General features: G+C 37.5%; 2 protein-coding genes across 4 annotated transcripts; one reads left to right on the top strand and one right to left on the bottom strand.

Annotated features, from left to right (window-relative positions):
- Positions 1–172: 172 nt before the first annotated feature.
- On the top strand, positions 173–14,198 carry LOC134533872 (TELO2-interacting protein 2-like). Of its 3 annotated transcripts, none has more exons than XM_063371594.1 (6): positions 175–926; positions 3,418–3,540; positions 4,230–4,397; positions 5,235–5,453; positions 8,321–8,615; positions 13,116–14,198. In XM_063371594.1, the coding sequence occupies exons 1-5, from the start codon at positions 372–374 to the stop codon at positions 8,606–8,608; spliced, it is 1,353 nt and encodes a 450-aa protein (XP_063227664.1). In that variant the 5' UTR covers positions 175–371; the 3' UTR covers positions 8,609–8,615; positions 13,116–14,198. The 3 variants fall into 3 exon arrangements, with proteins under 3 accessions (XP_063227667.1, XP_063227664.1, XP_063227666.1); XM_063371596.1 differs by having other exon boundaries at positions 13,065–13,348; XM_063371597.1 differs by lacking the exon at positions 3,418–3,540 and having other exon boundaries at positions 173–926.
- LOC134534538 (uncharacterized) lies at positions 12,930–23,529 on the bottom strand. Its single transcript, XM_063373021.1, has 4 exons — positions 23,315–23,529; positions 17,167–17,434; positions 15,347–15,691; positions 12,930–13,548 (listed from the first exon to the last, which is right to left on the bottom strand). The coding sequence occupies exons 2-4, from the start codon at positions 17,430–17,432 to the stop codon at positions 12,930–12,932; spliced, it is 1,230 nt and encodes a 409-aa protein (XP_063229091.1). The 5' UTR covers positions 17,433–17,434; positions 23,315–23,529.
- Positions 23,530–25,491: the final 1,962 nt, after the last annotated feature.

Raw genomic sequence — 25,491 nt, 5'->3', positions numbered from 1 at the left:
TACTTTGGAAACAATCCGAAAAATTAGGAAGTATTTTTTAAAAATATATATTTGTTATACAAACAAAATTAAATTTTAATATCCTAATAACTATTGATACCAAGATGGCAACTTTCTGTTCCCGGAATAAACACCCATTTTGGCATAATATTTACAGAGTTTAATGTGCGCTCTACCAGAACTTTATACATAAACATATATCGCATTACAAAAATGTAAATAAACAAAAACAACAGGTGTGCTGTTTGGATAAAATGTAAATTATTTGCGTTTTGAAACGGAAGAAAGTTGTACGGATGATTAATCTCCCGTAGATGCTGTAAAATACTTAATGATAGTGTGTAGATGCTATTTGCGAAATTGAAGTTGAAATGGAGTGCTCTGAAATCTCTGAAAATTCGTTTGGCGAGGATAGTTTGGGTAACCTATTAAATTCAATACAAATAACTACTTCAAGCAGCTTCGTCCCAGTAAAACCTGATGGAAATATAAGACCTCTAGAAGAAAACGATTTTAAGGATTTTGTCTCTCGTGTTGAATGTAACCTTAGAGAACTCATCAGTAACCTGAGTGAGCTAATTTACCTTTTAAGAGATGTCAGCCAACATGTTACGGTGTTTAGTAATGCTGGAAACGATGTTGTCGTTCCATTAATTTTGTTATGTGGGGAACACAGAAAACCTAATTCGTGGAACAGTGAAAACACTGTCAACAATGTTAATGAAATATTGCAGTTATTGTGCAAGTTATGTAGTTGTAAACAATTGAGTGACATTCTACTGGAAACCAGCACTATTGGTGGAAAGAAATTTGGAGCTTTGCTTAAGCCCTGTTTACTTTCCTTACGGCCGAAATTACTGAAAGATACTTGGAAAACCTTTCCTGCAGCAATTGCATGTTTTCAGTGGATTCTTAATGAAGTAAAGGTATGAGACATTGTAAATAGATGCATATAAAACCATACTTTGGATATTTAAAGTCTTGGTAAATTTTGAAAGCTGTGGATTAGTGTACACTGTAATACCATAATACTATTGAATCAACATGGCAGCTCTGTTGTCATTACCACCTGTTAAATCTTACAGGACAAGCATGGGAATATGGGTGATTTGTGCAGTTAACATTTATGTGCTTGTTTTGGACAAAATACATACCTACAATAGCACACTTGGGTAAATATGTAGTTGGGCGGTATTTGTGAAAAAAAATGTTAAAAATCCGAAAATACCTTTATTGTATGCTCTTCAACTTCCTCTTTTCATTAAAAGTGGCGGAGGTAAGAAATTCCAAATACTTCAGGAGATATCGAATTTTTAAATTTCATCATATGTAGTTGAGCGGTATTTGCGAAAAAAAATGTTAAAAATCCGAAAATACCTTTATTATATGCTCTTCAACTTCCTCTTTTCATTAAAAGTGGCGGAGATAAGAAATTCCAAATACTTTAGGAGATATCAAATTTTTAAATTTCATCACAATACCAGTGCATTGATGTGGCGATTATCATTGTTTGTTTACGTACGAGTATCTACTTTTTTTATTGGATAATGATGTCACGTGATTGTTCGTGATAGGCCAGAATTCAAACGAACCAATCGAATACGTGATTATTTAGTTCATTTATTGTTTAAAACGGTGTTTAATTACCGCCTCCAACTTAGGTGAGTTTTTAACGTTTCTAATTTTAAAGTCTTATTTGTTATTTTGATATTGTTGCGCAAGTAATAAGTAGCAAAAAAAAAATGTGAGTTGTTACTGTGCATCCTTTGTTACGGGTTTGTTATGTAAGGTCAGTTACATTATAAATAATTTAAAACTAAATAATTAAAATTAATTCACATTATTTTTAATATCACCTTAGTTTGAAAGTATTAATAATGTAACTGACCTGACCTAATCAACCATTTTATTAATTACGCATTGACGATTCACGTATTCACGAACACATGGCAAAATAACAAAAATGGCGTCGCTCGAATGGTTCCACAGGTCTTGTATTGCAAAATTAAAAAATTCGATATCTCCTAAAGTATTTGGAATTTCTTATCTCTGCCGCTTTTAATGAAAAGAGGAAGTTGAAGAGCATATAATAAAGGTATTTTCGGATTTTTAACATTTTTTCTCGCAAATACTGCCCAACTACATATTTACCCACACTTGGTTATCAGTATACTGTAGTCGTACCTATTCTAGTCTAGGAAGAACATAATACCATTTATATATTACTAATGGTATTGTATTCTACGATACAGTAAAAGTTCCGTATCAAGTATCCAAGTTTATCACTTGATTCTAATGGCATGATCCTGTACATTTTGATCCTGTGGTACATGATTCTTGCTGTTTTCATTTAGTACGTGGAAAGATCCTGCACATAACAAAAAAACTTGTGATATAACTATAAATTATTATCTTAAGAGGCCACTCCAGTGTTTCAGGGGCACTACGCAACCCGCGTTAACCTCATAAGATTCAATGCTATTTTCATTTTGCTTATAACTAATTAACTAATATAGATTTCGAAATTATGTTTGCTTGATATGTAAGACAGCGATGCTCTTATCAAAGCCCCTTTCTTCAAAAACGCGCATAAATTATGGTTTTATTCTAATCTTTACTAATATGCATAAGTGTATTGTCTAGGTTTGAACCATAATTAAATCCTCAAGGTCATAGTGACCTAGTTGTTTGTATTTTTGTTTTATTATTTGTAATATTCTTGTAATTAATTTTAATCTTGTAGTATTTTATTTAGAAAAGCCACTTAACTATTATTTTATTGGTTTTCACTTTGCTGGCTTTGGTATTATTTAGGTAAGTGTGAATGTTTTATTGTATTTAATTGTTTTTTTTTTTTATAATAAGAATAATTTTACGTGTGTTTTATAGTAGTTTTAAGACATTAAATATTGGAGTAGAGAGACAGAAAGACTTGCGGCGATACAGAGCGCCGAAAGACGATAATTTATTGCATCTTGTGTAAGAGAGAGACAGATGTTAGCCCAGACCATGAGAATATCTTATTGGAATTCCCAAATTCTGTGTGAAATTGAAAAGAAATGGAAGGCATGGGAGAAGGACAGAGACATGTGACCTAGTGAGGGGAAGTCCTCAAAGAGGGGATCAGTGAAAAGTAACTGTAAGAATAAATGTTGTAGCCATTCATAAGGCAGTATTTCAGGAAATTCCCCAGCTAACATTAATTTCCTAAGTGTTTTGTGATGTGTGATGTGTCAGTTTCTCGTTAGTCGTTAATAAAGTACTGTGCTGAGAGGCACAATTGTGACTTGTTACTTCAATTTTAGTAATTCAATTTGTACTTAGTATGCTTTTAACAAATTGGGATCTAAACATAGTATGTACTTAGTAGTTTGCTAACAACACAGTATTTAATGTTGTAATTATTTACTTTCCCAGGCACCTTATTTGAGTGATTATTTTGACATCATTCTTCCAACAGCATTGATCATCGTAGATGATTTTCAGACTGAAAACCAACTGAGAGGCATTCTTTGTTTGCAGCATATAGTCGAAAATGTGGTAAGAAACATTTATGTTTCCTAAAATCTAGTGATATTAAGTAAGCAGAATTGATTTTAGTTCCAAGAAAAATTAATGGCACAAATTTAATAACGGCTGTCCTTCATACCCGAAACTACACTTGATTTGAAAAGAATGCATGTATACACTTTTGCTTTTCACTACGCATGTGACAGATTCTCTTCCCATGTACAACATATCCAGGAATATTTATGCAACTGGTTATTTTGTCAGAGCCAACATTCATTTGATGTTTCTCTTTAACGGTTAATGCACTCCTAGAGAGCGATAAAGTAGAACAACACATTTTTCCTGTAGCAGCCTGTCAGTGAAATAAATTACCTCACAGACAAGTGTACGCAATTCTTCTGAACTGATTGAAGGAGAAGACCATCTGTAAAGGATCCCCCAGAGAAAGGAATCTTGAATGGAGAAAGATTAGAAGTTGAAAGAAAATTTTTATAATACTGGTTGGTATATCTAGGCATGACGAGACCTGGACGAAAATGTGGCGGGGTGTTTGCCGTAAGCCGCGGGGTTTTTCTCTGGATTACTTCCATTTTACCCCCCACAATGTATTCTGTCGATGCTCCATTCTCATCTCATCACCCTTCATCGTCTGATGACCTGAGTGTGAAGTACCAGTCGTGCCACATGAGTCCGATGTGAGGAGAGGCGCGTGGTTGCAGACCTGCGCGGAGCTGGGCTGGCACGGCCGGGGCGACGTCGTGTTCCAAGCTCTGCAGCGCGTGCTGTACGAGCGGGAGCCGGCACTGGTGGGCCCGCTCGTCTCCTGCCTCGCGCTGCTGCTGGACAAGCTGGAGAGAGCTCGCTTCAGCCTGGAGAAGGATCACGCTGTGAGGACCACGCCCACCACCTCCTTGCCGTGTCTCTCCTGTGTCCCACTCGGCTGCTTCTGCACCACAGTCTCCCTCCTACACGATCCTGGCAGGGTCACGTCCCGATTTCCCCCGCGTGGGAAACGTGGCGGACGTAGCCTTGAACCGCTGTGTTTCGACCGTCTCCCAAGACCTCAGCATTGACGAGACATTAGCCCCAGTGCAATGCAGTTCTATTACCATAATGATTGATGGGTGTGTGATAAAATTTCTTAGATTAAAACATAAAAAACCTACATCTTGCAGGCAGCGACGTCAGTAGCAAGAAGCATTGGAATTTTACTAAATTTTGTATTCAGACATCTTGCAGAAACTTAATGGCGGGTCGGAAATATTGTCTCTGTTCAGCATTTTGTACTATAAATCTTGTGCATATTTTTGGTTGGCTGTAGACTGCATATCTGGCACTATAATTTTGGTATAATCTCATTTGGTTGGAATTCAGTTCATATTATTGTTATAAAAATAAATTTATTTTCAAGGAGATTAAAGAATCCAAAAATACAGTGCTTGCATTATAAAATATTAATTATATGGTAGACTTATAATACTTAAAATTAATATTAATCCTGTTATTATTATTATTTATAAAGTAGTTTTGTATATTTCTAATTTTTTAATTATTTACTGGAAGCACTAGCTCTTTACTGTATTATTGTGTTATTTATTTTCTAGAGTCAAGTAGTTTTCGTAAACTTTTTTAGGATAAATGTTATCACTATGGGTATGCCTGGAAGTTGGCACCACTGATGAGGAGTGTGTTGGTGCTCAGTGAAGGCTTGGCCGGGTTTGCAGTGGTGCAGGTACGACGACGTGTTGGAGGTCTACCTTAGAAACATGGAGATGGAGGGCAGGCCCGCGCTGAGGAGAGCGTACCTGGGGGCCCTGCCCCACCTTCTGGAGGCCACGGGCGTTGCCGTCGTTCGCTGGAGCAGGCGCCTGCTGCGCATCCTCCAGGAGTACGGGGAGGCAGCGGGCCAGACCGAGCGAGGGATGGCCGTTGCCGTGCTACAGGCGAGTGGTTGACGTGTCTGGGGCTGGCCTCCGTGGTTTCTATTAAAAAAAAATGTCCCCCTGATGCACACGTTATTTAATACCTAATGTTTAGGGACTAGATCACGTGGTGAAATGCGATAAAACCTAAATAACATCGAAAAGCATGTCAACATAACAATTAAACACCAAAATTCAAGCTAATTCACTACAAAGCACCGAAAAGCAACTAAAATCAAAAAATAACTTTAAATAATATTTTAATACATTAAATTCAGTGAATGTTATTTATTTGGTAGTAGTAAGAAGTTTGTACCATAATATGTGTACTAAATAAATTGGAAAATATAATTTTTTTTTGTTCTTGCAACTGTTATTAGAAACTTATTTTTACATTATGATGTTGGTACATTTTTCAGAACCACAAATCTTGCTGATTTATTTTTGTTACATGTAGTTATGTTTTAGACATGCTTTTTATAAATTAGTTTATTGTAAAAATGTATCATGTGTCAGTCAAAATGACACTGGTTTGGTGAAACAAGTAATCTTGTTGAAACATTTACGTATCATATTTGTTGAATAATATACTATCTTTATGACTGTGAATTGAACATCAAAATATTTCAAATTGATTTTTAACATACAGTGATTTTTTTTTCACCAGTAATTGCCGCCATTTGCAGACCACGAAAATAAATACATGTAAAATTTGCAGACAAGTCACAAAGCAAATCTTCACCGACTCCAAAACACAAGTTTACTGTTCATAGGTACCGAAAGTTGAATGGGGCCCGCCTCGTCAGGGGTGTATGTGTGTTAGTGAGGCGGGATGATAAGCGCGACGCTCGCTGGTATTTCTAGCGCGGTATAGCCTCTAAGCGCAAGGCTCTGAACTGGCGCGCAGTCTTCTCGTCATCACAGGATTTCTGTGAAATTTGAGCGGTGACCATAACATTATATGGCGGAGAAATTAAGGTAAAGGTGTAATGCAAGTCCCTTAAGTGCTTTCAAGAATCTGTACTGGTTCTTTTACGCCTTAAAATTACTCTGTAAACATGCGTTTTAGCCATTTTGACTCTTCTAAAAATACAGTTTAAAAACTTAATCCGAAATCAAAAGTACTTTTCGGTCCTCAGCGAACTCTTAAATGCTTTTCGTAAGCAGAGCCCACTCGGATAACTTGATTAGTTTTGAAATTGCATTGTTTTTCCTGAAGCTCTGCACACCGTATGTGTGCCCGGGTAGGCGGGCCCCTTAAAGATGGTTTACAAGCATATCTAATGTTTGCTGTCAACACATGGTACAAAGTCAAATGACACAGTCCTTTGAACAGTGGACTAACTTTACTTGATCCTTGTTATGCACTAAGACCAATGACTGTGGTCACAAAATTAACGATGAAAGTTCTAAAACATGAAAAAAGTTTGAACACTTATGGTAGTGGCCGAACCACAGCCGCAAAATTCTCTCTTCAAACCATTAATATGTAATTTTTGTGCACCACCCGACACAGGATCTCTCGGTACCTATCAGAAACACTGACTGATGAACAAAGCTATGCAGCTGCATCCACCCTAATGAAGTGGCAAGTACGTGACCTCTCCACCCAATCACAGCACAGCACAGCACAGCACCCACAAAAACATAGCAGTATACCGACGATGCTTTTTTCCTGCATAACTACAATAAGAAAAAAATCACAAAGTCTTTTCTGATTCGCGTGATAAAGTTATTCTCTCTCCTGGGAAAGGACACCTGCCTTTAATTCTGTCCTCTATAACACTTCTACAATATGAATTACACTGTACACACAATTGTATTTTTCAACTTTTTTTTTTCCTGATACCTTGAAAGTATTAATATTAATTTGTTTCACTCTGTGTTACTTAAATAATGCTGCCCAAAAATAAAATAAAAATATATTTGCAGCATTTTAAAACATTGCACATGGCACCCAGTGGAAACATCCTGTTCCTCTTGCTTGTTTCTCACAGTTGAGGCACCCATCTATACCTGGGCACACACACGGTGTGCAGAGCTTCAGAAGAAACCACGCAATTTAAAAACTGCTGTATAATTAAGCGTGGTTTCTGTTTACGAAAATCATTGAAGACTGTGCTGTGAGCGGATGAGTAGTTCTGTTCTGTTTTATGTTTTGAAACTGTATTTTTTCCTGAGAGTGAAAAGGGAATGTTTTCAGAATGATTTTTAGGCATGAGTGACCTGGTACTGATTCTTGAAACCACCTAAGGGACTTTCAATACACCTTCTCCGCCATATACCTAATGTTAGGGATGTATGGTTAGCGGTCATCTCTCACCGTTGTCCTATGTATGACAAGAAGACTGTATGCATTGCTCTTAGAGGAGATATCGCACTAGAAACACCAGCGTATGCCGCACTTATCATACCGCCTCACTAACACAAATACACCCCTGACTGGGCAGGCCCCTTAACTGCCGGTGATGGGGCTTATGCTGTCAGGAAGTGTTAGTGGCTCGTATCAGGGCAGTGGCTGGAGAAGAGAAATTTATTTCTTAGACCAGACTGGAATAGAGTTGGATAGGTGGTGAAGAGCAGCTGGTTTTTTTTTTCCTCCCAAAAAAGTGTGATAAGCATACTCTGCACATACTAACTGTATTTTACTTTAAGTTTGGATTGCTCAAAAATTAATTTTTTTTTTAAGGTAGCTAATTTTGTGAATGAGTTTTCCTTAAGTTTATTTTAAAAAAAATCAAACTGATTTATCCTGTTGTACATTAAGAATAATTCCCCGTATAGTTACATGTAAAAAATATGTCTGTAAGATTCAGGAGAATTTATCTATTATTTGACTTCTGTGGACACAGCGACCTAATATTTTCTCCGGGTGCCAACATGTTTAGGCCTTGAAAACCTACATGAAGCTGGCTCGGCCGAGGGTACGTGACCATGCGACCATCGTGTTCTCTGTGGTTCTGAGGCTCCTGTACGACGCAACCGTGCTGCCGTGCACGGACGACTCGCACGAAGGAGAGAGCCTCATGAAGCCACTGGAGGAGTGCCTTGCAGTGCTGGCAGAGACCGTGCCAGACGAAGCTAGAAAGATTGCTGTGCAACTCAAGACTCAAGCAAGGTTCAATAATAAATTTGATGCAGTTGTAGACTCCGTACTCGCACCATTCTGCAGCTGAACTGGAGGTACGTAAGGCTCTGTTCGCATGACATATTCACACCATTGTCTTAGTTTTAGTCAGATTTCAAAGAAATACTACCTATTGTAGCCGTTACCATGGTGCGACTTAAGGAAAAGTTTTATACAGTTTTTCGTTTCATGGTCCGTAGACCCCAAAACCATTGTCAACTCAAAAGTGTGTGTGTGTCTATATATGTGTGTGTCTATATATATGTGTGTGTATGTATGTGTGTATATATATGTGTGTTTTTGTGTGTATGTATGTGTATATATATATATATATATATATATATATATATATATATATATATATATATATATATATATATATATATATATATATATATATATATACACACACACACACACACACACACACAATTTTTAAAAAAATAACTTTATAAATTGATACCTAAAATCTAATAGTGTAAAATCTCAGTTGAATTCGTTAATGCGCAATATCTGACGAAAGGGGTAGAAATGGGGAAGATTTTTTGAAAAACAGTAAAATCTCTGTAACTCCGTATGGAAAATATCACATCCATTTGAACGTATTTTAACTCGTAGATGTAATACCAAAATCTTTTGTCTGAATAAGTTTTTGATTCGACCAACTATAACTGCAAGGGGTTGAAAAAACCAGGGTTGGAGGACAAAAAAAATCATACCTCCCTTTGTAGGTACATCAAATTCTTACAAATTATGTATTAATCTTATAATTTTTATCCAAAGCTTTTATGTGAAACAATTTTTGATTAGACAAACCTGGGTTGAAAAAATGAGAGGTAAACTTAAAAAAAAAATGCATAACTCCCTTAGTAGGAACACTATCGAGTCCGTTCAAATTGTTTGTAAATCATATAATTTTAATGTAAAACTTTTTCTCAAACAATTTTTGAAAAGACAAACCATTGCTGCAAGGGTTTTAAAAAAGGGGTGGAAATTAAAAAAAAATTTCATAGTATCTATTCTTTTTATACTATTAAATCCATTCCTTTTTATTGTAAAACCTAAAAATATTATCTACAACTTTCGTCCGAAATTATTTTTATATGCAAGGATTGGGAAAAAACAGGGGTTGAAGACAAAAAAACACTCCCTTAATATGAACACTATTAAATCCGTTAAAATTGGTTCTAAAGCATGTAAATATTATCTAAAACTTTCTGCTGAAATAATTTTTCATACGTCCAACCGTAACTGACAGGGGTGGAAATAACAAGGTTTGGAAGTAACCAATAATCATTACTTTTTTAAACTAGATATACTATCATATCCATTATAATTTATTGTATGGTCGTTAAAATTCATCTAAAACTTTGGCTGAAACATTTTTTGATGAAACAAATAATTACTGTAAAAACATGGGTTGAAATTTTTAAAAATTCAAAACTTTCTTAGTATCATATTTGTTTGATTTATTTTAAACTATGTTAATATTATCTTGAACCTTGATGGAAAGAAAATTTTTATACAACCACGTTATGAGTGTAAGGGATGAAAAATAGTGTTTGAAGGTCAAAAGAAATTAAATAATTGCCTTAGTTGGCATATATCATGAAATATGTTGTAAGCTATTCAGTACTGCATTGTAAACTATTGAATGCTGGATACATGAAGTAAAAATATTCTTAATATTTTTGCTGCATGGAAAATGAGCAATCATTTGTAGAATTGGAGAACATAAATATGTATGTTATGTACATTAAGTTCTTAAAGTTTTCTAGAAGTTTACAGAAGTTTCCAAAATATTTCCCAAATAAATAGGTATGTCTACCTACACCTTTATGCTGTACCAAAAAGAATTTTTTTGATATGTGAAACTTGGCTGCCAGAGACGGTGAGAATTAAAATTTAGTGTGTGTGTATGGAGATTGGGCAATTTGTAGTTCAACCATCGTGCATGTAATGCAGTAGTCCTTTGTAGTTAATCTTTATAGCACAACATAAAGTGTTTCAGTTAACAGGACCCATGCTGCCTGAAGTTTGATCTCAAGAAAATGTTTACATAGAACGTACCGTTATAAAATTTTTTTGATGTATCAGTTTAAGGAAATAAATGTATATTTCTTAAGATTTGGTAGATTGTAACTTGACTTTTGCAGATATATTTTTTTTTCACACAGTATTTTGTTGTTATTACTAAAAAAATTTACTATCTATATATTTTTTTATCTGTATATTTTTTGTACTTTTTTAAATAGGAATTGGTAATGGGTAGTAAGAACTGGAGGAGCATGTATAACCAGTTATTAGTGAGACTAAAACAGCAATCATGATTGTAGTTTCATGACAGGCATGTCGAAAACATATCAGGATAACATAATGGTATATTTAGCAAACCTTGTTACTCCCTGGATGATAATTTTACAGGAGATAGTAAGGACAAAATCTTTCCATCGTTACTACTAGTTGCAACAAATTGCTATCTCTGTAAACTCCTTAGTTTTATTTCCCACAGAGAGTGTTAATAATACTAAGGTAAGATAATCACACTTATGTGACTACTTACTGTGATATATTATCTACATGAACCTTTTACACTTGTTAAGAGGTATGCTGAAATAGAAAGTGGTGTTTCAAAAAATATTTCTCGGTTGTAACACTTGGAGAGGATCTGCAGAAAATAACTGTGAGAAACTTTTGTAAAAATTGACAGTGTTGGAGTTACGAGGTTTTTTTTAAAATTAGAGAGACAATATCATGAATCGCCAGGTTGCTTGTAGATTGTAGGGGCCAAGGTGGTTGAGTGGTCAGACCACTCATCTCCCACCAAGGGAATAGGGGTTGACCACGGGTGAGGTCGAAACAGGATTTTTCGCAATCGGGAAACTTGGCAGACTTTGCAGTGGCTGGTGCGTTTTCTAACCGCACATTCATTCCGCCAATGCTCATCTTGTCATCTCTAACGTCCTCTCTGCAACGAGACATTAAGCTCATTCATTCATTTTTTGTAGGTTGGGGTAGTGGCTGATACAAGGAATTCCCCTCACCCCTCCTCACACTCCTCTTCCTACTACACTGTTTCGATTTTCTAGATCTGATGAATTAATGTTAATAAACACGGTTTTTATTGTATCATGGTAAATTGCAGTTTTTTTAAAAATAATTTTCTTTTGAATGTACTTGTAAAAACGAAAATATGTATTACCCTCTTTGAGAGTCAAACGTAAAATTTCCATTGACAGCAGCGCTTTACCACTCTAACCACTCAAATAATTTCTAAGAATGATTTGTAGCAGGGGAAACCTGTTATGTCTATATTTGTGAAAGTAAACTGGCAAGATAAAAATGTTAAATAAATATGAGGTGCTCCAGAACATAGTTGTGTAAGAAAAAAAAAATAGAGTTTGCATAACAAATAATATATTGAACATTTCAGAGGTGAATAATACAGCTAACTGAAAGGTGAAAAAACTTTTACTTGCACCACAATGTTCTAAATGTAATAAATTTTAAATGTCTTCACAATAGTTTCCAAACTGCTGCATTATGTTTTTCATGTGATAAGTATTTAAGCTGAAAGATACTTGAATGTCTCATGTGAATATTATAGTGAAGCCACCACACTTCATATTTACCACATTTGATAGTGACATTCTAATGGTAAAGAGAGCTTTTGGAAAAACAGTAGATAAATGCTATCCTTGGTTTTTTGCCAGCGAGAAATTGGATGTCAACTGTAACTCAAAGTACCAAATCTCAGAAGCATTCACAAAATCATTGCTAGCCTTTTTGGAAATCCTTTTGGAGAAACTTTAAATTAAACTCCTTTGCAAATTGGTTTATTCTGTGAGTAGAGCCATGTGTAGTACATAGTTATGACTGTTTCATTCAGGTCAAGGTTGCTATAATTTTAACAAGTTTGTAATTTAAGTATTTAGATAAATTGTTACATAATGAATGTTGTGAAATTAATAAATTATCAAAATTACATTGACATTTTTCATTGTTGGATATTGGGAATTTTTATTTCAATAAACAAACTAATTTTTCAATGACTTATCCAAAGAAAGGAAGGCTAAACTTGGCTGTAGGAATGTAATTTGAAATTCAACACGTAATATAATGCAATCCAAGTGCAGAAAAATTTTTGACAACCATTATAACCCTATAAAAAAAATACAAACATTATAAAAGTTAAAAAAAAAAATGTGTTTTTTTTTGTTCCAAAAACCAGTATAAAAATAAGTTTTATACTAAACTATAGATTTTAAGTAATGCCTAGTTTTGCAATCAAACCAAAATTTGTTTGTGTTTGTGTTGTTTTAAAATACATAAAAAGTATCCATACGTGTTTCTAGCTTGAAGGGCGTAGTTTATGTTTTAGAAGTAGCCTTTCTTTGGACAGACGTATCTAACTGTGGAATGATGGCAGTATCTATCTTGTCGGGGAGCTCGTTCTCGGAGCTGATGACCCCTGTGAAGTTGACGAAGCAGCGGTTCTCGTGCAGGCAGTAGGACGGCTTGAAGATGATGACGTGTCCCTGTTCGGCGTCGGGCAGGCACACCTCGCAGCGCAGCAGGAAGCCTCGCCCGGCCGCGGCATCGGGGGGCAGCGTCCCGCCCCCGGCCCCCTCGCAGCGCAGCTCCAAGGGCAGCTGGTCCGCGGGCAGCCTCGCCTCGATCTTGGCGCAGAGGTAGGCGTGGCCGAAGCTGGGGCCCGCCCCGGCCTCCATCTTCCTCCAGTAGGTGGCGCCGCCGGGCGGGTGGGCCTTGCTCCCGCTGCAGCCCGCAAACAGCGACAGCTTGCGCCGCTGGGAGTCGTCCATGCGGAAGCTCTTCAGCAGGTCCTCGACGAACTGCTGGTTGCTCTTGCGAACCAGCTCCCTCAGGTCCTTGAGCCAGGCCGACACCTCCGCCTTGGAGCAGGGGTGTATTCTCCGCAGCGCCGCGCCGCGGGGGCAGTTCAGGTAGCCGCTCAGCGGGCACTGGTATCTGCCGCACAACGAGGCCTTCCCTTTCCCTTTTCAGTCATTGCAACATTTGTTACCTCAATTAGCATCAGTGGCATAGCCAGGATTTGTGTATGGGGGGGTGTTAAGAAGCATGCCGCCTCCTACCCCCCCGTATTAAAGCGGGGTCCAGGGGTCCTCCCCCGGGAAAATTAGGATTTTCAGGTGTAAAATAGTGCTATTTTAGCAGTTTGCGGTACTTAAATTTAAATATTGTAATGGTAAAAATTTTATTAATTTTAATATGAAATTTGTATGAGTGATGAATAAGAAATTAATTAAAGATTTGGTGCTGGAGGGGGGGGGATTGAACCCCTAATACCCCCCCCCCCCTGGCTACGCCCCTGATTAGCATCACTGTGCAAAATCAAAATGAATTATAAGTTTGTTAGCCTTAGAGTGGCAGACTGATTTGGTATAAGGACCTGGGCTCTTTACCTGACCCAGCTAATTTTATTACAATTTTCCAAGGTTTCCTGTAATACCATAATTTTCCAGGAAAATGTTAGGAGGTTTTTCTTACTGCAGGTTGTGTTCAATTTCCTGATAAGTGCTGTGTGGTTCCTTCTACAATGACTGATGCTGAGATGTTCAAGCTCAATGTAAAATATGTATTAAATAATTTTTTTTGAATTACTTGTTTTATTTATTTTGTTCAGGAGAGATGTTTATAAAATAGTGGAGACCTGGAATATTCTGCAACCATACATTCAAGCCCCATTTGGTTGAGTTTGCTTAGGTTGGGTGCCAGTAGGGAACAAATGGGAAGCAATACTTTTACAATCACAATGTATCATTATTGTGAATAACACATTGTGTGTGCTAGCAGCTGTGTGGTGACAATGATGAGAAGATGGTGTATGAATGAACATCCTTGCTGACATCAAACTGTCACATACTTTAATGTGCTTCTTGGCTTGTTTGTGTGTAGCTTTCCTAAGATAAATAAAAAAAAAAAATCATTTTAAATGTAGCTTTGTTAAATTATAATAGATTAATTTCTTCATAATGTTGGACATTGGGAACTTTTATATGTTTCAGTATTGAATTTATGCCATTTATAAGCAAACGTTTGTGTGCAGTATTCTTAATCTTAGCCGGTTCTTTGTAATGAAGTGACCTATTACGGTTCTGAAGAACAACTCACTGTGCAGTATGCATGTTCTTGAATGGGTATTTAAATTTAATTGAGAATTGTAAAAGTGTGCTACCATTTTAAGAACTATAGTAGTGTAGCTTGTTGGCTGTAGATCTCATACCTTGTATTATAAATTTCCTTTATTAAAAAAAAAGTGTTTTTTTTTTTTGTATTAGTAACCACTTGTTTCCTTGTTAATCACCAATTAGGTTTTCATCAAAATACTCTCTAGACTGAAAAATTTATACAGTTAAGTACCGCTAATCTGAACTAATTAGGGCTAAGACCTGTTCGGATCACAATACAGTCGAATTAGCAGAATAATAGTCCTAATGGAACAGTTTATATAGTAAAATAAATATCCTAAGAGTGTAGATATCACGTAACACAGCCTATAAAATGTTTACTAGCACAAAATCTCTAAATGTAATATCAAAATAATTTTTAAAATACAACAATTCAAGGTTTTACTAAAATACTTTTCACTCTAAACTCGTTCAGATTAGCCAGAGTTTCGGATTAACAGGGTTTGGATTATCAAACTATTAGTTATGAAATTTTGGTTTGATAAATTCTAAAGGGATGTCCTCTGATACGGGGGCTCACTGAAATCTGAAGCTAGTATAATTTTGCTGTCCGATACCTCCCGACGAGGTTGCACTCTGTCTCGCCGAAGCCGACGGAGAACTTGCAGACGTGTCCCAGGAAGCAGTCGAGCAGGTCGATGAACTTGACCCCGAAGTGGGCAGCGCTCGGCAGCAGTGCGGGCTCCAGCCGGCACTCGTAGAAGCCGATGAATGTTTCCATGAGGCGGGTGAGGGCGTACACCATCTCCAGGAGGATGGAGTAGTACTTGGGGCTGCGCTCTTTGGCCGGGTCTTCGTTGGTCATGTGCACGATGCGGTAGAATATGTCCAGCAGCCGGCCGGGGAAGAAGAAGAGGCGCGTCTCCTGGCACATGTACCTCCAGCAGACCGCTCGCAGCAACCTGCAGCAAGTAAACCTTGTCAGTGGGCCGACCCGTGTGGCGAGATCGTTACTTCGGTGCAGCACTGCTGCTATGAGCCAAACCTACTTTCAGCATGATTATTCGAGATGGTAGAAACTTCCTGCTTCTTTCTCGCAACCAGACCATCCTCTTTGTCCTGTATTTTCCTGCTTGTTTAACGCATGCCCTATTGGTAGAGGCAAGATTTTATGGTTTTATTTTCAGGTCAATTTAGTTTTTCAATATAATGATTTGTAACTTTTTGGAACAAATAGTAAAATTAATCTGTTAAGTACAGGGCCGGCAAGAAGACCTCTTGTATTTCAAAAGGCAGTTACAAATAAAGAACCATACAGAAAAAATAACGCTTATTTGTGAACAAACAAGTACTATGCCAATTTGAATTACTTGGTTTTAAACAAAGCTTTTTCCGGAAGTGTTCGGCGTGTCATTTCTGGTGTAATAGCAGCCACGTCCTGGGTGACTGACTCCTTAAGTTCTTGCAGGGTTGTGGGGCGATGTTTATACACTTGCGTCTTTAAGTGTCCCCAAAGAAAAAAATCACAAGATGATAAATCAGGTGACCTTGAGGGTTCGGACAAACCCCCTCCCCCTCCTTTCCCCGCCCTGGCTATGTTCCTGGTTGGTTGAACTAATGTGTATGTAGCTATTAATTGTCATGACATAAACGAATATTCAGTAAAACATAAATAACGAACAATAAAAAAAATAATGTAGTGTGGCTGTTATAAACGTTAGAGATTAAAATAAACATTTTGTTATGAGTCTCCAAATATCAAAAATAATTTATTATAATGAAAACTAAATACCTCTGTAAGTATAAGTTTACTTTTTGGTTAATTTTATTCCGTTTTTGTCGGTATTTGAGTTATCACTTATCCTTATGACATTTTAAAGAAGCATCATGCCCAAAATATAAAGGTAATAACAAAATAAAAACACGATTCCGAAGGTAATGCATGTAGGGACGCATCAGCGGATGTGAGTGCCGTATCCCTAGAAATCTCGATTTCAGTGGACGCACAATACGCGTGTGGAGGGGGATGCTGTGTGAGAATCAATGGCGGCTCCAGGACCACCCGTCGGGCAGGGCTCTCACACACAGGAGGATGCAGTTAACAAATCAGGACATTGCCCTTGGGATATTCACGAAATATATGGTCTCAAATACTGAAATTTAGTGTTTTCGTACAAATTTTGTTTAGCACATTAACGAAAGTATTTAAGTTAACATTAATATTCCCCACAAAAGAAATAAGAAGTAAATTTTGGGTTCAGAAGGGGCTATCGCCCCCTTGCGCCCTTCCTCTGGAGCAGCGCTTGGTGAGAATTCGGAGGCAATGCTAAGGTGGCGTCCACCGCGATGCACTCCTAGTATTCGGATGCAGGTAATACCTTGAAGTCGTCCGCGGGAAGGTATTGGACTGACGGTATAGTTGCGGTTGCGGGCTGACCTGTACTCGACGGCGGCGAGGCAGAGCGCGTGGCAGCGCGCCACGTGCTTGTCGGTGAGGCGGCCGGCGGCCGGGTCGCGCGCGCGCCGCAGCTGGCCGTCCAGGGCGGGCTGGAGCCGCTGGAAGGACGCGCGCAGGTAGCGGTTGGCGGCGGCGGCCAGCGCGCGGCACACGCAGCGCACCGTCGACACCTCCTCGTGCGTCAGGAAGCCGAAGATGCGCGCCTGCAGCTCCGCGGGCAGGTCCGGCAGCCCTCGCTGCTCCATTGCTGCAACCATGTATATACATGCATACTGACATATTTAACACGTACTATACAATCTGCGATTCATATAAAATAAAATTGGTTGTCTGTAAAGTCGGTTTACGGACGATAGTTTAACGTGACAATGTCATAACAAAACATTGATGAAACGATTGCATTCTTTATGAATATAATTGAATCATTTTTATTGAATTATCACTATTTTGTATGGATACAAAGAAGGAGTGAAATGAAATCTACAATTTAATTGATGAATTTTCTTTTATTTGCACTCATTAATTCAAATATGTTTATTACTTTAACGAACAGGTTATTTTAACTATAAATTTCATACATGTTTATGTATTTAACTTCTTCCAATATGTGTTATTCTGTTAAGGATTGGACGATGATAGGAAAAGTAGGAAACGAATGGGAGTGTTTCAAGGATGATGTGAAGGAAAATGGCTTACCCAACACCAGAATGCGGTCAAAAATTATATATTTGCGCCACGGACTCTGCAGCAATGCTAGGAGGAACGGGATAGCAAAGAGCAATGAAAATGTTACATTGAAATGCATGGAAACAGAATTACGCCACGGACTCGGTCGCAATGCTAGGAGGTTCAGGTTAGCAAAGAGCAAAATAAAATGAGCGTAACGGGACACAGCGAAACGGGACAATGTGCGTAACGGGACACTCTTTCGTGCGTGCAGCCGGCTTTCATCGATTTATTAGACGTCACGTCAAAAAATTGGTTGTCTGTAAAGTCGGTTTAACGTGACATGGTCATAACAAAACATTGATGAAATGATTGCATACTTTTATGAATAAAATTGAATCATTTTTATTTTAATAATAAAAGAATAAATACTTGAAATTATACTAGTAATTAGATTTTTAAAATGCAAGCATAATTAATTTTATTGCCGAAATTTTTGTTGTAATAAGCAATGAAAACCACATTATAAACAGTCGACGAAACAGTTCACGTGTAGATGTAAGTTGTGTGCTGCCTCTGTCTTTCTTCTCCTCGGACGCATAGGCCAATCTAGTGGAAGAGAGATAGATGCGGCGCAAGCGAACAATGAGCGTAACGGGACACTTTTTCGTGCTCGCAGCCGGCGTTCATCGATTTATTAGACGTCACGTCAAAAACAAATAGCCAGTCATGGGGACTGTCAACATAAGTGAAAACATAAAACTTTGTTTTTAAATGTGTAATATGACATCATTTCTACGTCAAATGTACATACGTAAGAAAATGATTTTGGTATTGTGTCAGTACAATGTCAGCATGATATCATTCATCCTTACATCATTTTTTAGTCACAACAGATGTCAGTGGAATGTCAAAATTACGTACATATTTATTACCTAGCTATGACTTACCCCAGTGATGTCAGACCTAGGTCATGTATTCACGTGGTCAAATTAACTTCACTTACTGCTACTACAGCATTTCGGTGATGCGAACTCACAAGATTTTACCCATCCAAAAAAGAGCACAACACGCACATGATTCAATCGAGTATATACAATGTATTAGTGTATACATGAGTATACATGTACACAGGCCGCTGCGATTCGCCAGTCTGTCGCAACACGTCACTAGCATGTCGGTGATGCGAACCCATAAGTTTTGCCCCTACCGAAAATCGCTCAACGCGGTTAAAGAAGTTTTCACTTAAAAAAAAAAAATACATTTTTTTGTAATAATGGAATGTGTTGGTGATTTGAGGTGTTTATGGGAATGGTTTTAGTTTGGCAGGTTTGTAAAAAAAAAGGATGGGGGATCCCGAGTGGAAATTAGTCTAGTTACGCCCCTGCTGGATGGTTGACTTTATTAACGATTGTTGGTTTGAAGCTGAATGAATATTCTTACATCATTTCAGAGAGATAAAAAAATGCTGGTAAGTGGTTTGCTTGCCTAGTTCTTTGGGAAACAAAGTAGGCACATACTTTATTTCAACTACTTCTCGGTTAAGGACAAGTATGTAGAAATGGTTTATCTGACGTACCGGCATGCTTTGTTGCAGCCGTCTTTAAAGCGTGCCGAAAAGACGGCCACGCCATAATTTTCATAGACGGACGTAGCCTCAGCCCAGAAGCAAAGAAGTAGCTAGCGACGTTTTCCACGAAAGCCTAGTTTTTTTAAAATTTCATTTTATTCAATACTTAAAATGAAAAGACAGTCCAATTATTGGATTTTACTACATATTAGAAAAGGATACAGATGGAGCATTAGCCATCAGACGTGAAGCCGTAGGTTTGTTTGACTCGAGGTCTCTTTTTGACCTGTCAACTCTCGGGGCGCCCTTTTCCGGAAGCAGAATGGTGGATGGACGTTTTACTCGCGGGGGCAAGTTGCTCTCAGGTCACTCAGGTCATGCTCTCGATGCTCCTCCTCTCGAGGAAGAGTTGCGAGGGCAAGTCGTCTGCTGGTTGTTTTGGCGCGACTTTGACGATGGAGTCAATATGTTATCAAGCTACATTTGGTGATGACGGCAATATTTTAATAGATGACATTTAAGCGGAAAAACATTTCAATATAAATTATTTGGCGTCCTTTATTTAACAATCACAAGATTTGTTATCGTTTCCTAGTACAGGTTAGCTTATGCATACTACAGGCGGTTTTAAGTCAAAAAGCAATATTTATATTTTTTTACCTTCAAGCTCTCTCATAATTTGTAGTTCAATATATGGTAAATCAATAGCAGCTTTATGTTCAAATGAATCTTCATTTCCAAACAATTTCTCACGATGTCGGCTATATTTTCCGCCATCATTGTTTTACAGCAAATAGCGTTTTCTTCGTGTATTAAAAGTTACCGACTCTTTTTGCCCTCAGGTCAACTTGCTCCCAACTCGTTCAACTCCCGAGGAGCACGAGAGACCTCGAGTCAAACAAACCTCATGCCAATATGGCGGACGTTTGTTTATATTTGTATCAGCTGTTCTAGCCTGCTTTTATTAAAACGACTGTAATTAAGAAGTTCGGAAGAAAATTAGATCAAAATATTACTGGTTAATATGTTTATATATATTAAAAGTCCAAAAATAATCTTCATAATACCTACAAATGTAATGATCTGAGTTGACATTTATGTCCAATTTAACCTCCAATACAGGTAGGCCTACAGCTGGTACATTTATAAACAAACTGTTGCCATATTGGTACTTGTAGTACTCTGAAATCTCCCTTTACTATTGGCTTCACCTTCCTCGTCTAGAATCGGACTTTATGTTCCATGTTTGTATTTCTCTATTCTCTGGTTTTTACACGCTATGCACTAGGCAATCTTATTTTCTTTTAATTTCAGTAAGTGAAGGGGTTTTCCTGTTATTTTATTCCTGTAGCTGCTCTCTTTCATTTATTGTTCGGTCACAAATTTTCTCATCAGACATTTACTAAATGTTAATTTTAAGCCGTAAATGTTCGCTCAAGTTATTATTATTATTATTATTATTATTCACTTTTAAATTTGGGGAGGGGAGGGGTGTCCCTAGGCTGGGTGGTGCGGGCAATCATCCGGGACCCCACGACTATCGGGGTCCCGTGCCGCTGGTTTTTTATTTTTATTTTCATTTTTAATTTACTTGTTTGTCTAGTGTCCTGCTAAAATATGGGCATTAATGGCAAAATTAAAATTTAAAAATTTAAAGCAGTTTTGGTCAAAACAATTTTCAATTCATTATTTCATATTAGAAAAAATACTTTTAAAGTGGTTATTGCCACATATTATAATTACGCAGTTCCACCGGAATATAATTGTAGGCATTTATAAAAACTGTTCCGAGGATAATTTATTAGGAAATAATATCCAAATTTCTTAAGATTAATTAGCATCACATTCGTCGAAATTTAGTCCCAGGTAGGCTTGAAATATTGGTTTTAAATAGTTCATTTTTCAATTTTTCCGGGGGGAGGGTCTCCGTAAAAGAAAAAAAAAGGTCTTGAGTCCCCGCAAAGTCCAGGGCCGCAGCTGCTTTTAGATACCACTCAGTAAATAACTGGTGAGAAAATTTGAGACTGAACACATAATTTAAGAGAGCATGTGTTATAATTGACGGGAAAAGCGCCCAAATAAAGTAGTGACAAAAATAAAAATGAAATTACCAACACGACGTGTGAAACCGAGTCTAAATGCCTCACAAGAATCTGTTCAATAAAGTGCGCTCGTTATTCCTGGGCCAAACGCTTACAATGTCGAACACGGAAATATTTGAGACGTGCGTTCAAGAGAGCACTCTAGGAGCAGTGGTCGTTATTACATTTACTTGTTATACTTCCCAGAATTTATTTTGAACTAAATTGGTTTTGTGAAAGTAAGTACGATCCCTGGATGGACGAAGGGGAGGCTAGAGATTAAACCTTGATTGCCGAGATTAGCATACTGGCGTCCCTTGCATTCTGTTTCACGCCAACAATATCTGGAGGTCAGCTATGAGGTTCAGCGAAGACAGCGCTGTGCTGGCGTGTTTCAACGCGAAATTTTTTGAAGTGAATACGTATTTAAAATTGCTTTCATAGTGGGAGGCAATTCAAAAAACGAATGATATCAAAATCGGGGGATAAAGTTTGGTGTTGCAGCTAGATATCTATCATCTCCATCTAAAATTTAATTACACCACTGGATAGCTAAAGGATCAAATAATTCTTTACGCTAAGTGAGGACTGTGACGCATCGCGCGCGGTGGAGGGGGAAGCGCCGCCATTTTTCTGCGTTTCGAGATTTCCATTTAGTATAACTTTTGACTCGGAGAAGTTACGACGTTAGTTTGAGTTTCATTCGTCAGCTCTCATCATAATCTATCGATTGCATATATAAAACACTAGTGTAAAATAGGTACAGTGAATATAGGCTAAATGGTGTTAAAAAAATATAATCAAAAATATATAATGTCGGCCTATACGCGTCAAAAAGCCAAATCCAAATACCGAGATCGTATACGGTTGGAAAGGGCTTCCCAAAAGAATCGAATGATACCAATAAAACACCATATGACCGAGTGAAGCAGTGCCGGGAACGTAAAAGAATGAATGCGGCCGAGCGGATCAACGACGGTGCATTTGCAGCTGGGGCGGTTGAAATTATGCAAGTGGATGATGACTTCTTAGTGTTCAAACATGATTATAAAATACATAAAATAGCGTATTTTATATTTAGTATAATATTACCTGTTACGTACACGTATGCACGTACAACACATGGCCGTGTCCATGACACAACCTTTTTTTAATCGAGTTGTTACACTGTATGTCAAATATGTTAAAGCCGTTTGTGTCCTAAGCTCTTACAGCAAGGAAAACAAAAACTTAATCAATTTCTACAAGTTTGTTTGGTTTTGCTTTGCACGAGTGCCCACGTCACTCACTATATACGTGAAATTCCTTGGAATTTATACTTTCCGTCGTTTGCTGGTAAATAAATTAGTTGCATTGGTAAAAAGTTCGAGTGAAACAGAAAATACGGCACTCAAATATACTGTTCGGTGTCACAGTATGGCTGAACGTATTCCATTCATAAGCAGATTTATTATTCCAATAGATTGTTATTTCATAACTTATTAGAAGCTATGGAAATAAATATTCAGATAAAATTACTACCTATAAAATTCATGCTAAAATCCTTGACTTTTTAAAAATTTTATCATGTGATCGATCTTACAGGATATGAATTTAGCCTAGCTAAAATAACATGATTTTTAACTCATTTTCTGAATATGGCTGACACAGACGTGGTAATTTTCGTTCATTGTAGTTGGTAAAAAGTTAGAATATTTCAAATTTCATATTGTGACAACTTTATAACCACTAATTACCTCGGCATATGTTGTAGTAATTATGTATCAAGTAAATTAAATTTCTTAAGTATCAAAATATCTGTTTTACTTACATAAATGTAATATTCTCAGGTAGGTGGTATTTCTTAGCTCGCACTTCTTGCGAGACACTTATTTAAAATGTTTAAGTCGAGTCCGCAGATGTTTCCGCTATATAACTTATATTAAATCGCTGGTTTTGAGAGCCTTGCGAACTTTCAGTTGTATGTTTGAAGTTTGTTTAGTTTTGATATTTGTCACATGCTGATATTATTTTGGTTTTTATTTTCTTAGTTTGCTTGATTCCTCAGAGTAATCGAGTCGTAGAACAGTTTTTGTTTTTGGTGTTGACTCTAGACTTACAGAAAAATAACTAAACATCCCTCCAGGAACCTCTTCGTAAACAAGTACCGGTCGTTTGAAGCTATTAAAACTTGTGAATTTTTTTGTTTAATGACTGGTGAAACATTATTGAGGGTGTTAAGAATCAGCGTGACCTTCTACCGAGAAGAACGACTAATAGTTCGATCTACAATCGATCGCTAAGCGCATTTTCGCCTTTGTGATTGGCTAGCGTAGATTTTATGCTCTTGGGCGATAACCATTGAATTTGATTTGTGACGATGGGTTTAAAGCGCGCATTTTCCTTTCGACGGGGAAAAGAGGACTCTCGTTTAAAATGTTATAGTTGAAGCGTTCTTTTTACTTGCATGGTGCTCTGAACATGTTAAGGTGGACATACATAGAGTGTGCAGAGCTTCAGACAAACACCATGTGATTTGAAAACTACTCAAGATATTAGAGTAGTGCGTGTTTTTTACAAAAGCGTTTTTTATAAGAGCGAAAGTGATTATAATGTGTGTTTTCAGAATAATAAGGCATTAAACATCCTGCACAGATATTTGAAACCACACAAGGGCCTTGCATTATACCTTTATCTTCCTGTTGAAGAGAACGCGGAAACAAATGGACTTTAGGTGATGCGTAGAAGGTATCCCTGGTTGTTTAGCTACGTGGGCTGCCGCGTCGCTAATGCATCGAGCTCGGGTGGAGCTGAGAGTCGTGGTTTACTTTCCGTCTTCTCGGCGTGGCTTATGAGCACCGAGCAGTCTCGACACGTCGCTTCTGAGAACGACAGCGCAACGTAAAACTCGGGGGACGCACCACAACGCCGAAATACCACAACGCCGAACGTAAGATAACGCCGAAAACCATAACACCGAATGCCAAATCAACTACAACGCCGACAGCTAGAAAACTGCTGTGTACCACAACGCCGAATTACCACAACGAATACATTAACCCCGAAAAATGTCATTGCAGGACTGCCACAAAGGTTAGGTTAGGTAAGGTTAGCACACAAATTCATTCAGTTGTTTTTCATTTTGCTCCTGTGGCCCCCCCCCCTCCCCGCAGCTACATTTTTCGGCGTTACTGTATTTCGGCGTTGTGGTACACAGCAGTTTTCTAGCTGCCGGCGTTGCGGTCAATTTGGCATTCGGCGTTATGGTATTCGGCGTTATTGTACGTTCGGCGTTGTGGTATTTTGGCGTGTGGTAACGACCCGTAAAACTCTACCTGGCCACTCAACGTTTCTGCATGAGAGGTCATTAGCCTCGTTAACAATAGAAACCACCTCATTTGGATCTAATATGTGTATTACTGAATAGGAGGAGGGGGAGTAAAGTGAAAAAAAAACGGGGTCTATAATTTTTGGATAATACTTTTATGAATGCAGTGAATTAGGTCAGGTGCTAAGCCTCGTATGTAAACACGTTTTTAGTATGTTAACAACTTCGTACAATATCTTAATTTAATACGACTCTAGAAATATTAAGTGTTAAGAGTTATAAATGAAAACCTTCTATCTTGATTCGTAAATAAAATATTTTTGTATTTTATGCGTTTAAAATTTAATAAAAATCAATTTAATATATTAAATAATTATGTAATTTTGTACTTTATTTTACATTTTATACTTTTTGCATGAAACATCATTGTAAAATACCTATATAGAATGTTTGATACCATTGACCAAGCTTAACATTACAGAAATACCCATTCATAAATTCTGAAAATACATTCAAATAATATAAAAATGCATTCAACATTTATAAATATATTATTCTCATCGCCATGATAATATCGGAGACTTATATTTTGCTGTAAATACATATTATTTATTGCACTTATTGTCCCTGCCTGATAAGTCATTTTTAGAACAACATTACACATATTTACTAGCTAAAAT

This window comes from Bacillus rossius, chromosome 7, assembly GCF_032445375.1.
Source record: "Bacillus rossius redtenbacheri isolate Brsri chromosome 7, Brsri_v3, whole genome shotgun sequence".
Lineage (NCBI taxonomy): Eukaryota > Metazoa > Arthropoda > Insecta > Phasmatodea > Bacillidae > Bacillus > Bacillus rossius.
Note: the sequence above shows the minus strand (reverse complement) of the source record. Positions and strands in the feature narration are given on the sequence as shown.